The sequence below is a fragment of the Octopus sinensis genome, linkage group LG13, assembly GCF_006345805.1.
Source record: "Octopus sinensis linkage group LG13, ASM634580v1, whole genome shotgun sequence".
Lineage (NCBI taxonomy): Eukaryota > Metazoa > Mollusca > Cephalopoda > Octopoda > Octopodidae > Octopus > Octopus sinensis.
This window is the reverse complement of record NC_043009.1, coordinates 60,955,867-60,973,615: the sequence shown is the minus strand read 5'-3', so window position 1 is coordinate 60,973,615 and position 17,749 is coordinate 60,955,867. Positions and strand designations below refer to the sequence as shown.

At 39.0% G+C, this 17,749-nt stretch overlaps 1 protein-coding gene across 3 annotated transcripts in view; it reads left to right on the top strand.

Moving 5' to 3' along the window:
• The window catches only part of LOC115218231, a 54,704-nt gene that overhangs the window by 22,306 nt on the left and 14,649 nt on the right, over positions 1–17,749 (top strand). The window contains exons 7-8 of one of the 3 annotated variants that reach the window (XM_036508431.1): positions 700–943; positions 15,363–15,420. In XM_036508431.1, the coding sequence (XP_036364324.1) occupies positions 700–943; positions 15,363–15,420 (302 nt within the window). Of the gene's footprint in view, positions 1–699; positions 944–5,989; positions 6,109–15,362; positions 15,421–17,749 lie in introns of those variants that run through there. The other 2 variants (XM_029787954.2, XM_029787953.2) reach the window with 2 other exon arrangements.

Sequence of the window (17,749 nt, the reverse complement as noted above, 5' to 3'; positions counted from 1 at the left end):
TGGCAATTGTTTTTTGGTGTGTAGCCTTAAGTCAGCCTCGATTAAAGTAAATATGGATGTGGTTGTGTGGTTAAGAAGTTTGCTTTCCAACCATGTGGTTTCGGGTTCAGTCCCACTGTGTGGCACCTTAGACAAGTGTCTTTTACAATAGTCTGAACCACCAAAACCTCATGAAACTGAAAAAAGCTTGCTATGTGTGTGTGTGTCTGTGTGTCCTTGTTTTGACATTGATTGTTGTAAATGAGTGTCATTCATTTCCAACATTCTGCAGAAACATGTCTTCTTATGGGGAAATGTTGCCTTGCTTGGAAAGAGTAAGGGTTGGCAACAGGAAAGGCATCTAGCCATAGTAAAATCTGCCTCAGTGAACTCTGACCCATGCAAATGAGGAAAAGTGGACTTTAAACAATGATAACGGCGATGATAAAATGTGTTCCAACCACTGTCAGTAACAAGTAAGCCATTCCTTCCAGATTTTCCTTCCTTTCATCATCATTTAGCGTCCGCTTTCCATGCTAGCATGGGTTGGACGGTTCAACTGGGGTCTGTGAAGCCGGAAGGCTTCATCAGGCCCAGTCAGATCTGGCAGTGTTTCTACGGCTGGATGCCCTTCCTAACGCCAACCACTCCGTGAGTGTAGTGAGTGCTTTTTACGTGCCACCTTTCTATTTTATAACCTTAATTTTTTTCCTTTTTCAGCTGAAGAGATGAAAAGGTCACTGATTGCCTTCAATTCCGTCCAAAACTGTTGGAAATTTATCATAAAATCTCGTCTGACAAATCTGATGTCAATGAATGACTGGTTTCAGTCCCAGCAAGAACTTTCATGGTCGTCCCATCTTGAACGGTTTGCTTTTCTTTTACCTGGAGGACCATTTAACCAAGTTCAAATTTCAGTGTCTTACTCTCATCTTCATGAGTGTTCCATTCATATTTATGCTCAGTAAGTATCAGTTTCTTGCTAATATATTGAGAAATATTTCGTTTTGGGATTTGATTTGCAAGATTCTTTATATGAGTTCGTGTGTTGAAGCATGTTCTGTTGTGTCTGGGGAGAGTCATTTTCTTTTTGTGCCTTATAATGTAACACACTCACCGGTAAAATTTCCACTTATTTCTTATTTTTATTTTCCTAAAATTTTTGTTGTTCTTGCAACCTTTTCAATAGTCTTGACACTGTCTGTTATTTACACTGCATAACAGACAGAGCCAAGACTACTGAAAAGGTTGCAAGACGCAATGAAAATTTTAGGAAAATAAAAATAAGAAATAAGTGGGAATTTTACTGGTGAGTGTGTTACATTATAAGGCACAAAAAGAAAATGACTCTCCCCAAACACAACAGAAAATTGAGACATATTTTCAGTTTCTTGGAGCAAATCTCTTTACATGCCGATGTCACATAAAAAACACCCTTCACCCACTGTAAAGTGGTTGGCATTAGGACCAGCATCTAGCTGTAGAAACCAAGCCAAATCAAACTGGAACCTGATGTAGCTCTCTTCTGCTTGCCAGCTTGGGTCAAACTATCCAACCCATGTCAGCATGGAAAACAGACATTAAATGATGATCAAGATTATGATGATTTGAATCATCTTTTTGGCTACTTACCACTCAACAATGAGGGTTAGCCACAGCTGTGCGGTTTTTCCAGTAATTTTCTCTTAATTTTTACATTTTGGATTGTAGATGAGTGGTGCCGGCCTGTTAGCTTTCGCGGGCCCTGTTAGTGTGGCTTAGAGGTTAACGTCTGAAGAGAGTTCAAGGAGTAAAGGTTGGACAAAGTACTTAGCATGGAATTTGGTAGGAGGTTACTCGTATGAGATAAAAATTGGACATAGTGATACCAGCCAGTGCTCAGTGTTTGATTTGTATTGAGGGCAACGATGTTGAAAGAAACAACATTGTTTTGTCCCCAAAGAATTAGTGCATGTCTGGTATGTTATATATAAAATTGGTGTGCATGTACAAAAATGTTATTAGGAAATAAAGGAAGATTCCATTTCTGAAGGAGCATGCTCGATTGAGTGCAACAGAGAGTAGACTCATTATGATTAGTAGTCCATAACCTGAATGTCATAACCATTTGTACATCACTTCAATAGACTAACCCAATTATATGTTGGTTCTCTCTGTGCCATGAGGTACAACATGATCTTTCTCCAACCAGCTCTGTTTTCTGCCACAGTTCAGGTCTCATTCCAGCTTCTCCACCCTTCTCATTTCCTTTCCTTGTCAATGGCCTTTTGCCATGTGGTTTTAGAGTACCCTGCTGCTCTTTTCCTCTCAGGCTGCCCACTTTGGTGTCACCATACAACCATTTTCTCGATCCTATCTGAGGACGTATCCAATCAAGTTCCAACATCTGCATCTTATTTCATCATGATACTGTTAACACTTGTCACCTCATTTGTGACATTTTGCACTCTTTGCAACCACTTGATGTTGAGTATTCTCCTTAAGAATGGTGAATTAGAAGCCGTCCAGTTTTTCCTTCCATTTTTGTCACTGGTCTATAAGCTCGCTCCCAAAATCTCTCCAGACTTTTTGTTTTATATTAAACTCATTGGAGATGATGGAAACATTTTGTAAACTTATTCATCTGATATAGATTTTTACTCATCACTTTTAATTTCATCATCTTCATCTTATATCTGTTGTCCATCCTGGCTTATGTTGAACAGATCTTTATGGTCCAAGTCAGTTCTTGGTTGAAGTTACTGCTAACATCTCCATCCCTGACAAGATGTTGGGGGACCACATCTTGCACATATCATTCTGGTATGGTTTCAACAGCTCAATGATCTTCTTAACACCAACAACTTTACAGAGGGTACATTTTATTTCTTTATTGCCCACAAGGGGCTAAACATAGAGGAGACAAACAAGGACAGACAATGGGATTCAGTCGATTAGATCAACCCCAGTACGTAACTGGTACTTATTTAATCGACCCCAGAAGGATGAAAGGCAAAGTTGACCTCGGCGGAATTTGAACTCAGAACGTAACGGCAAACGAAATACCTATTTCTTTACTACCTACAAGGGGACAAACAAAGACAGACAAACGGATTAAGTCAATTATATCAACCCCAGTGTGTAACTGGTACTTATTTAATCAACCCCGAAAGGATGAAAGGCAAAGTAGACCTCATTGGAATTTGAACTCAAACGTAATGGCAAACAAAGTACCACTAAGCATTTTGCCCGGCGTGCTAATGTTTCTGCCAGCTCGCTGCCTTTTATGTACTGAGCACATTTTGTCATGGAACTGGTTCTTGTGAAGTTGTCTTGTCTTTGGCAATATTAAAATGTCCTCTAAATTCTTCATGAGTGATGTAGGACAGAGAGAGTAATAAGATGGAGATGGCTCTGGAAAAAAAGAAAAAGAAAAAAATAGTACCGAAAGTGAGAATGATGTATGTCGAAACAATTGGTGTATAGAAATAAAGATGAGTGATAGTAAGAGAGAGAGAGAGAGTGGTGGCTATAAGTGTTAAAGGTCAGAGTAAAGGTCGAGAGAAGGAGTGGTGGTCGGGGGATTGAACCTGGACAGATTCTACACTTACCTCCATTATTTTAATACATAATATAGGCAAAGCTGACAATGGAGCCCTGCTAGATATTGTGTTTAAATCACCCTCAAATTATACCTTAATCTTGAAAAAAACATAGGAATACATTGGTTAACAGAGTCCTTGATACACACTGTCTGGAATAAGGATGGGGCAGTCATTGCTAAACCCTTCCATCAATGGCTGCTTGGACCGACTCTGGTGCTGAGTGGCCACAATGTATTGGTTTCAAATTTTGGCTCAAGGCCTGCAATTTTGGAGAGGAGGTTTGTCAATTACATTGACCCCAGTGCTCAACTGGTACTTGTTTTATAAACCCTCAAAGGGAAGAAAGGCAAAGTCAACCTCGGCAGAATTTGAACTCAGAATGTAAAGATGGATGAAATGCTGCTAAGCATTTTTTTGTAGCATGCTCATGATTCTTATTTCTTTACTGCCCACAAGGGGCTAAACACAGAGGGGACAAACAAGGACAGACAAAGGGATTGGAGTCTGGTGCAGCCATCTGGTTCGCCAGACCTCAGTCAAATCATCCAACCCATACAATCATGGAAAGTGGACGTTAAACAATGATGGTGATGATGATATGTGCATAACTAGTACTTAATTTATCAACCCCAAAAGGATGAAAGGCAAAGTCAACCTCGGCGGAATTTGAACTCAGAACGTAATGGCAGACGAAATACCTATTTCTTTACTACTCACAAGGGGCTAAACATAGAGGGGGCAAACAAGGACAGACAAAGGGATTAAGTCAATTATATCGACCCCAGTGCTTAACTGGTACTTATTTAATCGACCCCCAAAGGATGAAAGGCAAAGTCGACCTTGGTGGAATTTGAACTCAGAACGTAGAGACAGACGAAATACCGCTAAGCATTTCGCCCAGCATGCTAACGTTTCTGCCAGCTCGCTGCTTTTTATGCTCATGATTCTGCCACCTTACCACTTTATGTAGTGACAAAATATTGACGTATCATTTCAATAATCCATGACTGATACTTTCAGGTTATGTTTTTTACCAGTTCTGTATATTGTAAATTTAGGGTTGATTCGTTACCCAGTTTAACACCATATGTTCGGTCCTTGGTGCCTTTCACAGATCACTCTGCTGCAAGCATACGGACCAGGTTTCCAGTCCGAGTATTACTTTCCTTCCATCAGTTTTTGAGGCTCTGAAAATAATCATGGACTTTGTCCTTCCGCCTCTGATCCATAAAATACACATATATATATATGCGTGATTCAGAAGTTTTCTTCTAATCCACGCAGGTTTAGGTTCGATCTTAATACATGGTACCATATATATCTTCTATTATAGCACCAGGCTGACCAATGCCTTCTAAGGGAATTTGGTAGGCAGAAAACTGAAGGAAACCCAGGGTGTGTGTGTGTGAATACTGATGTTCCACTCTTGTCATTGGTTGAATGAAGTGGCAGTGATACTGGCAATCCCTGTTGTTGACATTTTGCTTTCAAAGACTTCTGGAATAAAAAATAATTCCTTATTTTAAAAACGCATAAGGATTGAAAACAAGAAGAAATTTTGTCTCAAATAGCTCCCTATCCAAATCTAGGCTAGAATGTTAAAATAGATATTAAATGAACATACACACACACACCGGTAAGATTTTGCTACAATGATCTTTCAGGTATGTTTATAAGTCATATAGTAGACTACTATTAAAGCTAGACCAACATTTGACAAAGTTTTGATTAATTTTAAGATGCAGATTTCATATTCAGTCTATAAGACAACGCTTTATATTGCCGAGATGCTAAATGTTATATATAAACACACACACACATATATAAGTATTTATATTTTCTAAAAGTATTTCTAGGGTAAAATACACTGGTCTGGTTTGAAAATAATATATATATATATATATAATATATATATATATATTAAAGTAAATAAAGGATAAGGGAACAGTAATTACATAATCAACTTCAATAGCTTACAGTTGTTTCTGCTGTAGGATGCAGTGCATTCAGAGCTGAGAGTTTGTGCATCACCTAATTTCTTGGAGCTTCTTATTCTGAAGCATGTTTGTGGTGTTTTAACACCTGGTTATTAGTATTGCCATGCCTTAGCAAAATCTTAAAATATATATTGGTCCAACCCATGCTAGCATGGAAAACGGACGCTAAATGATGATGATGATGATGATGATATATCTATATATATATATCAGTAACATATGGGTTCAGTCCCACTGCGTGGCATCTTGGGCAAGTGTCCTCTACTATAGCCCTGGGCCAACCAAAGCCTTGTAAATGGATCTAGTTGCTGGAAACTGAAAGAAGCCCAATTGTATATGCATATAAGTATCTGTGTCTCCTTGTTTTGACATCACGTAATAGTTGTAAATGTGTGTCACTGCCATACAAAGTGTGTCGTTCATTTCCAGGACTGTGTGGGAACATGTCTGGCCATGGGAAAATTGTTGCCTTCCTTGGAAACACGTGTCGGTTGGCAACAGGAAAGATATCTGGCCGTGAAAATCTGCCTCAAAGAAGCAACTTCCAACCCTTGCAAGCATGGAAAAACAGACGTTAAATGGTGATGATCTGTCTGTCTGTCTGTATCTCTCTCTCTCTATTTCTCTTTCCTTCTTTCTCTCTCTCTCTCTCACACACATACACATTCACACATAATATGTTTGTTTCAAAACTAATATGACGTAAGACACTAAAAGACGTAGTGTAGTTATTTCCTTCTTAAATTCTGGCTGAATGAGTTGAGTCTCAGCTTAAGATGGCATTGAACTGTGTCAGCCTTTGTTTACTTACCCGTTTCAGTTGCTATCTGGCTGATTTATGAGGCTGCAAGGAAGGCGTTCAGTATCACATGGGGGGAGGGCAAAACGCTGCCCTGGAGTATGATCTCACAGTTGCTGTCTAATCTATTTCCATTTGTCATACATTATAGTAACAAATTAATTCATCCGGACACCTTCTAAGCCTCTGGATATTATCTGCCTTATTCTTTCTCTCCCTTTCTTTCACTCTCTCTCTCTTTCCTCGTTCTCTTCACCTACCGTTATATAAATAGGGGGGAGTCGGGGGTTAGATATTAATACCCTCTCCAGATCGTTCCAACGTGTCTGTGCAAGAATGTGAACCCAGAAATCTTTATTTATCTTTCCATTTAATCTTCATGACCAACAAACAATGGAATCTCTTCGTAATTGGTCGCCCAACCTGCTAGAAATAACAGCCAAATATCCCTCAAATCTGCCCTACTGTCTTTTTTTTTTAAAAAAAAAAGAATATGCTGAATAATGTAATCTTGGTTAGATTATGTCGATAAAGACGGGATGGTCACAGCTGGAATGCCTTTTGATCAAAGGTGTGCTGCATCACGGTTCAACAACTACAAGCATTTCTGACTCGTTTAAAAACGATTAATTCACTTCAAATAGAATTTACCTTTCACTAAATTAAAAAAAACGAAGATAAGATCTGAAAAGCTAATTCATAATGAGAAAGGAAAATGTCATAGCTAGAGTTAGTTGTGACTGGATTTTTCATAGTAGGGGCGGCATAGATGAAAGGACGATGACGTCATAGCGATGTCGTCACATTCATTGATGGTCGAGTCATGTGGAAAGCTGCTCTCTCGCTTTCTCTCGAAACCAGTGTTATATATTCTGTATTTAATGTATGCCGCATGTACGTTTGTGTGCGTATATATATATGTGTGTGTGTGTAATTATGCGTGTATAAATCTAATACACATACACACACACGGAGATAATTAATGTATATGATAATGTTAATCATGTGAGAACTGTTCTAAGGGAGACAACTCGTTGCACGGACGGCCTATGTCGACGTCACCTGTGGTTGGGGTCGGTGCGTGAATGAGTGCGCGAATGGGTCTATGTTAATGAGGTCTGGTTTAAATAAATTTGTGTATGAATGTATATGTAGAATGGAGCCACTGCTCCGGCGCGGCGTTGGCATCGATGGAGGGATAAAACATACTGAGGAAGAATTAAAAAAAAAAGAAAAATGAGTGTGTGTGTGGTAAGGAAAAAAATGCGGTCGGAATTAGAAATTTGTAAAATGTGTATTCATGCGCGCATTCGTGTCGAAGCTTGCTGTTTTTCTTCTTTTTTCTTTTTTTGTTCCATTTTATTTCTAAGGTTCGATAGACAAGAAGGACTCAAAAATAAAAGAAATGGAATATATAGGAAGGGCACATGCTTGTGTTAGAGAGAGAGAGAGAGGGAGGGGGTAGAAAGCGCACGTGTGTATCTTAGAATATTTTAGTGGTGTGTATATCATACTGCTCACAGCGTATATAATACAGTTGAAAGCCTTCTAATCTACGGTTTTCGTCTCGAGAAACCATCTCTAAGAGACGCATGGCGTTAAAAAAAAATATGTCAGCAGAGAGAGAGAGAGAGACCGTATGCGTGCATATTTTAATTCTTATTCTCGTTGAAAATGAAATTAGAATATTTTCTGTGTATCATGAAATAATTTGGAAAAAATATAAGGATCTAATACTTTCCCTGCAACAAGATATATCTTTTTTTTTAATGAAAATTTCTTTCTCTATCTGTCAGTCTATCTTTAATTCCCTTTCTTTCTCTCTCGTTCTCTTTGCCTGTTTCTCTCCCTTTCCCTCCCTCCCTTTCTCTCTCGTTTTCTTTGCCTGTTTCTCTCCCTTTCCCTCCCTCTCTTCCTCTCTCGTTCTCTTTGCCTGCTTCTCTCCCTTTCTCTCCCCCTCCCTCTCTGCATGTCTTTCTTTCTCAATGCCTTCTGCTTCGTTTCTCCAGCCACCCATGTCTACATCGATTACTTCCCTTTGTCTAACTACTACATTATGCATGAATGAAAGCCGACACGAAACTCCAGGACCCTGAGTCACTTCTGTAGCAATTTCTACTAATAAAAATCTAATAACAGAAACAAATCCAAAATAAAAGATAGAGTTATATACACTCCCTTTTAAGTATTTTGTCGGGATCGCCTATTTGTAAAACCAAACACACCTAAAATTTTTTTTGTGTTCTACGGCATTACCTAACTATTATTATTATAGCATATTTATTATTCAGTTTTCATGTTTTCCAAATTTTACTGATGATTCTTGCTTTAAAATATCTCAGAATATTTTCGTTATATTTCTGTTATCTTGTCATACGATTTCTTCATGTTCAAGGAGCAGTGGCGTATGATGTGTATGTATATATATATTAGGCTGTATCGCATGATAGAGGAATATTTAACCAATTATCGACTTCAACATTCGAGTCGCAATGAACTGAAATAATTCCAACTTGGGAAGAAAATGGATTCTGAACTCTCCTTCTGTGTTGCAATAATAATAATAATAATTATAATGATAATATTGTTCTGTCTTGGTATAAAACATGGGCTACAGTAAATATTCTGCTCAATACCACAGATTTGCTTGTCAGTTGCTTGACCATAACCAGTTGAGCATGTCCCTTAGTGGCTGACGATATGTGCATCTCTGATCACGAGCAGAACTAGTGGGGGAGCATCATAGTCATGTGTTAAGAGGAATTCTTTGGGGTTTGGATAATTCTCCTTTGAAAACATGGGTGTTTTCTTCATCATCCTTAAACAACACTCATTCAAGACCTTTTGAGTGGGATACGTCACTCGACCTGAAGAAAATTCTGAGTCCCACCTGCAAGGTCATGTGCTGTTTATCTTGATATGAGATCACCATGTCGCGCACATGATTGTGATGCATATGTCTGCTGTACCCTTATCAGATGGATAGTCATGATGGGTATACTGGGCTTCATATATTTTACCCCAGTGTCACTTTGATGGCATACACTGCTCTCTCATCATCATCATCATCATCATCTTCGTTTAGTGTCCGCTTTCCATGCTAGCATGGGTTGGATGGTTCAACTGGGGTCTGGGAAGCCGAAGGCTGCACCAGGCCCAGTCTGATCTGGCAATGTTTCTACGGCTGGATGCCCTTCCTAACGCCAACCACTCTGTGAGTGTAGTGGGTGCTTTTTACGTGCCACCGGCACAGGTGCCAGACGAGGCTGGCAATCAATAATAAAAAATATAATGATAATCGTTTCAAATTTTGGCACCAGACCAGCTAGTTCAAGGGAGGTGGGAATCAACCAATTACATTCACCCTAGTGTTTGACTGGTACTTATTTTATCGACCCAGAAAAGGGTGTTTGGCAAAGTAGACCATTGTAGAATTTGATCTCAGAATCTAAAGCACGAGAAGAAATGCCACTAAGTATTTTGTCTAATAATGATAATAATAATGGTTTCAAATTTTGGCACAAGGCCAGCAGTTTCAGAGAAAGGAATAAGTTGATTACATCAGTCTCATTGCTCAACTGGTACTTACTTTCTCAATCCCGAAAATGATAATAATAATCCTTTCTATTATAGGCATGAGGCAAGGAATTTTGCAGGAGGGCTTAGTTCAGGGATGTGACACCTAGGCAGGCAAGGTAGACAGTGCCTACCTTGAATAAAATGGATCAATCGCAACATTTTCCTTCTATGGCAAAATATGGACCTAATTCAATAAAATTATGAGGTTACTCTGATTACTTTACATAAAATGCAAAATATTTTAATTTATGTTTGTAGATTAGGTAGGCATAATTCTCCCCTGCCTTTCAATCTCAGTATTTAAGCTACACATAGTATTGCTGTAGTACACGTACTGTGTACACTCATACAACACCGTTTTCTTTATGTGCTATAAAGGCAAAAGTAAATCTGCCTTCAACTCAGTCATGTTACTTTTTTGTGTGTTTTACTACATAAATGTCACCAACTGCCTACCCTGAGTAATTAATGACAGCACGTGCGTAGCTTAGTTGATTAGGTCCTCCTGACTGGCTCCCATGCCAGTGGCACGTAAAAAGCACTATCTGAATGTGATTGATACTAGGGCCGCTTGACTGGCTCCTGTGCTGGTTGCATGTAAAAAGCATCCACAACACTCTCAGAGTGGTTGGTGTTAGGAAGGGTTATCCAGCTGTAGAAACACTGCCAGATCAGACTGGAGACTGGTGCAGTGCTGGCTTTCCAGACCTCAGTCAAACTGTCCAACCCTTGCCAGCATGGAAAGCGAACTCTTTTACTCTTTTCAGTCATTTGACTGTGGCCATGCTGGAGCACCTCTTTTAGTCGAGCAAATCGACCCCAGGACTTATTCTTTGTAAGCCTAGTACTTATTCTATCGGTCTATTTTGTTGAACCGCTAAGTTACGGGGACGTAAACACACCAGCATCGGTTGTCAAGCGTTGTTGGCGGGACAAGCATAGACACACAAATACACTCACATATATATATATATATACATAATGAATGAAAGAATAAAAGATGTCTTTGATGGCTCCTTTTTCTGCTGAAGATTTAGGAGTTAGTGACCACTGGAGAAGGAACCCATTTGACCAAATAATTAGTGATATCTTTTTTCATCTTCTGTTACTTATTTTGGTCATTTGGACCAGGGGTCTCCAAAGTACGGCCCGCGGGCCGGATTCGGCCCGCCAAGGTTTTTAATCCGGCCCGCCGAGCTGTCCTCCAAAATTATAAAACAAATGTCGAAAAACAAGCCTTGCCGAAATCATACAAAAACAAATATACTTTACACCCCTTTTAATACGTTTGACAAATATAGTACAGCAAATAGACGCAAGACGACGCTAATTGATTTGCCATCAATTAATGTCTTTAAATTGCGCCGGCGAATTAAAAATTTATACACTAAACTTTAGTGTAAATATAGGTTCTTTTCCACTCCCCCCGTTTTAACTGACCCATCAGAACCACCATAAAATGAATTAACTTCGCTATGGAGCTACCTATCATTCATCTTAGATAATAGGCGATTGTCAGTGAGATGGATGGTGCTGCTTACAATGAAGCAGAGATTCAATTTCTAGCTTTATTGATGTCGCAGAAAAGTCAACCTATTCCGTCAACTGTCGAGAGAGCAGATACGACAAGTATGACGTTAATAAAAGTCCCGTGCCTAGTATAATAAAAGAAGACAAATATCGATTTATCGATGTTACCTACATCTCACGAGCGATGAATAGAGAGGGTTGAGCCTGACGTTGTGTGGTGGTTTCTAATCCTGGTGCAGTCGCCAATCAGCATGGAGTAAAGTTCGATGCGCATTCCGTCAGTCAGCACAGACTTGGCGTTTTCGTTGTGCACAAGTGTGAGTCATTTGTCGTCGTCGCTGCCGAAGTGAATGCACGTATCGAGTGACCTGTGAATATTGTTTTTACTTGTTTCGTCCTTTTACATATATCGTCAAGCAAAATCTGTCGACCCATGGTAAAAATGTTAGCTCAATGAAGAAAACGAAAAATCGACTCTGAGTGTAGAGTTTTTAAGGAACAATGGAACATAGACTATTTTGTCATAGAGTCAAACAACAAGGCACTATGCGTTATATGCACCGACACAATTGCAGTACTTAAAGAGTACAACATTCAGAGACATTATGAAAAAAAGCATTCATCACAGTACTACCAATTCATTGGACAGCTACGTAAAGAGAAATTTGACAAATTAAAGAAGAATTTATCATCAATGCAGTTTGTTTTCAAGAAGAAGGCTGTAGAAAAAGAGAGAGCAACAAGAGCAAGCTTCCATGTTGCTAACCTTTTGGCGAAGAAAGGTAAGCCATTTACAGATGGTGAACTTATTAAAAAGTGCTTGAATGAGGTAGCTAAGGAAATGTGTCCAGAAAACGTAGATTTATTTTCCGCAATTAGTCTTTCTGCGAACACTGTTGCTCGTAGGGTTGAACATATTGAAAGAAATATTAAATCACAGCTAAAAGACAAAGCCAGCAAGTTTGTATGCTTTTCTGTTGCACTTGATGAGTCAATTGATGTATCAGACACATCCCAATTGTTATTGTTCATCAGAGGAATAAATGCCAATTTTGAGATTACTGAGGAACTTGTATCTGTGCACAGCATGCATGGAACAACAACAGGCATAGATATTTTTAGAGAAGTGGAAAAGTCAGTGGCTGAGTATAATTTGGAATGGAAAAAACTAAAATGCATAACAACAGATGGTGGCAGAAATATGTGTGGAACCAAAAAGGGCTTAGTTGGGCAAATTAACAAAGTAATTGAGAATTCCGGTGGATTGAAACCTTTGGTATTGCATTGTATTCTTCATCAGCAAGCACTGTGTGGAAAGCATCTTGATTTATCATCTGTATTAGATCCTGTGATTTCCACTGTTAACTACATAAGATCTCATGGACTCAAACATCGCCAATTTCGTGATTTCTTGGAGGAAATGAATGCTGAGTTTCCAGACCTACCTTACTATACTTCAGTAAGATGGCTTAGCTATGGAAAAATTCTGGCTAGATTTTTTGAGCTTCGAACTGAAATTGAAATATTTTTAAATGAGAAAAACCATTCACAGGTGTTGCTCAAAGACAGTGAATGGCTCTGGAAATTAGCATTTTCAGCCGATTTAACTATGCATTTCAACCTACGGATACAAGGTGAAACTTCACTCATCTGTGATTTGTACTCAAAGGTGAAAGCTTTTCGTAAGAAATTAATACTATTTGAAAGTCAGTTAACAAGAAGCTGCTTTACTCATTTTTCACGATGTGACAAATATAGACAGGAAGCTGCCACTCCATTTCCAAACTTGTTTGCTCAAGATGTCATTTTAGCTTTGAAACAACAGTTTGAAGAACGTTTTTCTGATCTTGATGCATGTTCTTCAAAACTAAGAATTTTTGAAAATCCATTTAACTCTGTTATTGGAGACTTACCTTCTGAGTTACAAATGGAAGTTATTGATTTGCAATCCAATGACATCCTGAAGGACAAATATAAAGAGGGAAATTTGATTGAATTCTACAAATGCCTTCCATCCGACCAATTTCTTCATTTAAGGAGGTTTGCCTGTGAATTCATTTCAGTTTTTGGCACCACATATTTGTGTGAGAAGACTTTTTCAAAGATGAAATACACAAAATCCTGCTACAGATCACAATTGTCTGATGAACATTTAAATGCATTGCTTGTTATTGGAACCACTCATTTTGAACCTCAGTTGGACAAAATTTTGTCAGAAATGAAACAATTTCATGTTTCCCCTATTGATCAAAGTTAAAAAAAACATGTTAATTGTTACTGATATTATATACATTGTGATTATGTACTGAATAAATAACCTTTTTTAATTATTAATTCACTATTTATTTATATTATTTTGGTAAAATAAATAATTTAGAACCTTGGCCCCCGTAGCTTTAAAAATTCAGCAATGTGGCCCTCCGCTGGAAAACTTTGGAGACCCCTGATTTGGACTATGGCCATGCAGGAGCAACTCTTTGAAGGGTTTAGCCAAACAAATCAACTCAAGTGATTACACTTAAGCCTAGTATTTATTCTGTCAGCACTCATTTGCCGAATCACTAAGTTACAAGGGACATAAAACAAACCAACACTGGTTTTCAAACAGTAGTGTGGGACACGTGCACACATACACACACACGTGTTTTATATACAATGGGCTTCCACACAATTTCTGTCTACCATGCCGGGGGCACATAAAAAGCACCAACCGAACGTGGCCGCTGCCAGCCTCGCCTGGCACCTGTGCCAGTGGCACGTAAGAAGCACCCACTACACTCACAGAGTAGTTGGCATTAGGAAGGGCATCCAGCTGTAGAAACCTTGCCAGATCAGATTGGAGCCTGGTGCAGCCTCCTGGCTTTCTAGACCCCAGTCGAACCGTCCAATCCCATGCTAGTACGGAAAACGGGCGTTAAACAATGATGATGAAGGCATTGGTTGGCCCAGAGTCATGGTAAAAGACACTTTAACCAAGGTGCCACACAGTGGGACTGAACCCCATACTACAGAGGCTGTAATGCAAACATCTTAACCACACAGCCATGCTTGTGCCTGTCAGAACTAACAGCATAAACGGGCCACATGTGACCTAATTCCACAGAGTAGCTTCTACCATGTTCTACCAGTTGTGTAATTTTCTACCCTTTCTGGCTGATTCCTCCATTTTGTCTGCTACTTTTCCAGCTTCATCCATTCAGAGCCCTGCTGTACCGATTCAACTATTTTGTCTGTTGCTCAACCATTCATCAGTCTCTCTTCCTAATGATAAGAGTAAGTTCTAATTTTGGCACAAGGTCAGGATGCCAGGAATTAGGACTCGTCTGTGTGTGTGTGTGTTGTTAGTTGCAGGTAGAGATGGTAAGGGAAGTTGGTTGAGGGGTTTCTCTTAGGAAACAAATGTTCTTTTCAGCTTGGCTGTATTTTATATATTTATATATATTTATATTTGCATGTGTGTATCTACATACATACATACATATATATATATACATATATATATATATATATATATATATATATATATATATATAATATATATATATATATATATATATATATATATATATACATATATATATCATCATCATCGTTTAACGTCCGCCTTCCATGCTAGCATGGGTTGGACGGTTCAACTGGGGTCTGGGAAGCCCGAAGGCTGCACCAGGCCAGTCAGATCTGGCGGTGGCCTGGTGCAGCCTTCGGGCTTCCCAGACCCCAGTTGAGGGTTATATATATATATGTATATATATATATATATATATATATATATATAGGTACGTGTGTGTTTGTGTATAGATATATAGGTGTATACATACACACACACAGAGGATAATTTGTACAAATGGGAAAATGAAACATAATACATTGAGCCTTTTCTTCTTTTATTTATAGCCAAGAAGCCACATCAGTGACTCAAAGAGCTGTAGTTTCATGCCAAAGCACTTATGAAGTTAGTCAAGTGCTTTTGTATGCTTGTGTGTGTGAGTGCATGTGCACTCTTATATTATTAGAATAAGCTTCTTTCATGTATAAAAATAACAAACACAAACTGAACTGAGTAGAATCATATTTATTATGAAAAAAAAAAAAAAAGGAAAATTGCCAAATGTATAGCAAGACACTTGTACTTTATCATAGGAACACTTGTTCCTTTATCATATTTTAACTTCCATTAACACCTGGCATAAAGCTACCTGTCCCTGTCTCTCAAATACTCCCCACCTCACCTTATTCAAAGGACCCTTTCTTTTTTTCTCCCTTGTTCTTCTCCTTGCTTACAGTAGATCTCCTTTGTTACTGTTTGGTTTGGGTTTAAAAGTTCAAAGTGAACTAAACCTTTCATATCTCACCAAACAGATAACAACACTTTACATAGGTGAAGACCTTTTTTAGCCTGGGGTGCCAGTGTTTTTCCTTTCCCTACCCACTGTCTTCAGTGCTTGATGTTTTTTTATAGAGAACCCATTTCTCGGCACCAGTCACTATTCAGTCCAAAAGGGTTCATTCGTAAGATGTGACAGTGAAGAAGAGCACACATTCACTCTCTGTGTGCGATTAAATTTGGAAAGTTTGTGAGGAACCCATTGACCCAATTTGCTCACTTATCCGATAGCACGCAGGTGTCAAATGGTTGAATGACAAAATTCAAGCTTCTCTACTAGTTCCTCCACAGTTACAATGGGATTTAGTTCCACCAGGGTTTGCAGGACATTTTTGTTGAGCTCTACAGATCTTCCACAATGAGGCTTGTCTTCTAGGCTGTAGTTTCTAGCTCAGAATTTCTGGAACCACCATTCACACTGGCTTAAGCTTATTGTTCAATCCCCATATACTGCATTAATATTCCTCACACTTTCTATTGCTTTGTTGCCTTTATTGAATTCCTAAAGCAAAATATGCTGAATATGCCCCTGTGTCACTTCCATTATACAAAAAAACAATAATAATAATGATAACAGGACATAACAACAGATGTCTTTCGACTGGAGACAAATTGAATTCAGCTGGTGTGTTGAGAATTAAGCCTTATGGCACAGGAAAATATTGATTTGACAGTGACCGTGGTCCAACGCAAAAGGGCTAGTAGTCGGCCAGCGGTCACGTGAGAAGAGAAGACATTTTTTTTATAGAGAACCCATTTCTCTTCACCAGTCACTATTCAGTGCAAAAGGGTTCTTTCATAAGACATGACATGGGTTCCGGGATCCCTACTGTACTCTTTCACCACAACTTTCTCTCACTCTTTCTTCTGTTGGCCTGCTCGCTTAGCCAGCGGGGTGGCGTCGTTCGAAGGCTAAAACAATGCGAAGCGCATTGTGACCAGCGATGTGTAGCAACATCTGATGGTCTGGTCGGTCACGTGATTTATATATATATATATATATATATGTAAGTATGCATGTATGTAAGTATGCATGTATGTATATAAAAACAATGGGCTTCTTTCAGTTTCTGTCTACCAAATACTCTCACAATGTGTTTTTGGCCCAGGGACTATAATAGGAGACACCCAAGGTACCACAAAGTTGACCTGAACTTGGAACTATGTGGTTGGGAAGCAAACTTTTTTTCTACCACTCATCTACATCTGTGCCTATATATATATATGCATGTATATACATACATACATGTGTGTGTGTGTGTGTGTGGTTTATTGTCATAGCAACATTTTTGCCTACATTTTTTTCACTACTTCTTACTTTTCCTTCTCTTCGTCTCTCTCTCTCTCCCTTTCTCTCTCTGTCTCTCTCTCTCAAACACCCACCACTATTATTAAATTACATCCTACCCACCACTGTCACCCCCATCCCCCACTGTCTCTCCATTCCCCTTCCGTTATATAAGACCGCCTTCGCCCCCCACTGCACATGTCCACCAAGTACTGCCTTACCATTGCAGTGTATCCTAATCCTACACCACAACCACTACCACTACCTGCACTAGAAACACTAACACTACCACCCTGTTCACCATCATCACCACCACCACCATCTCCTTTACTATTACAACCACTGCTACTACTAAACTACTACCACTACTACTACTACTACTACTACTACTACTACTACTACTGCCACTACTACTACCATCACCACCACCACAACCACTACTACTACTATTACTACTGTGGCTGTTACTACTACCACCACTACCACTACTACTACAACATATATCACCACCTACGACATTTCAACTACTACTATTACTACTACCACTGCTGCTGGCTACATCAACAGCACTACTACTACTACTGCTGTTGCTGCTTACACTACAACCAC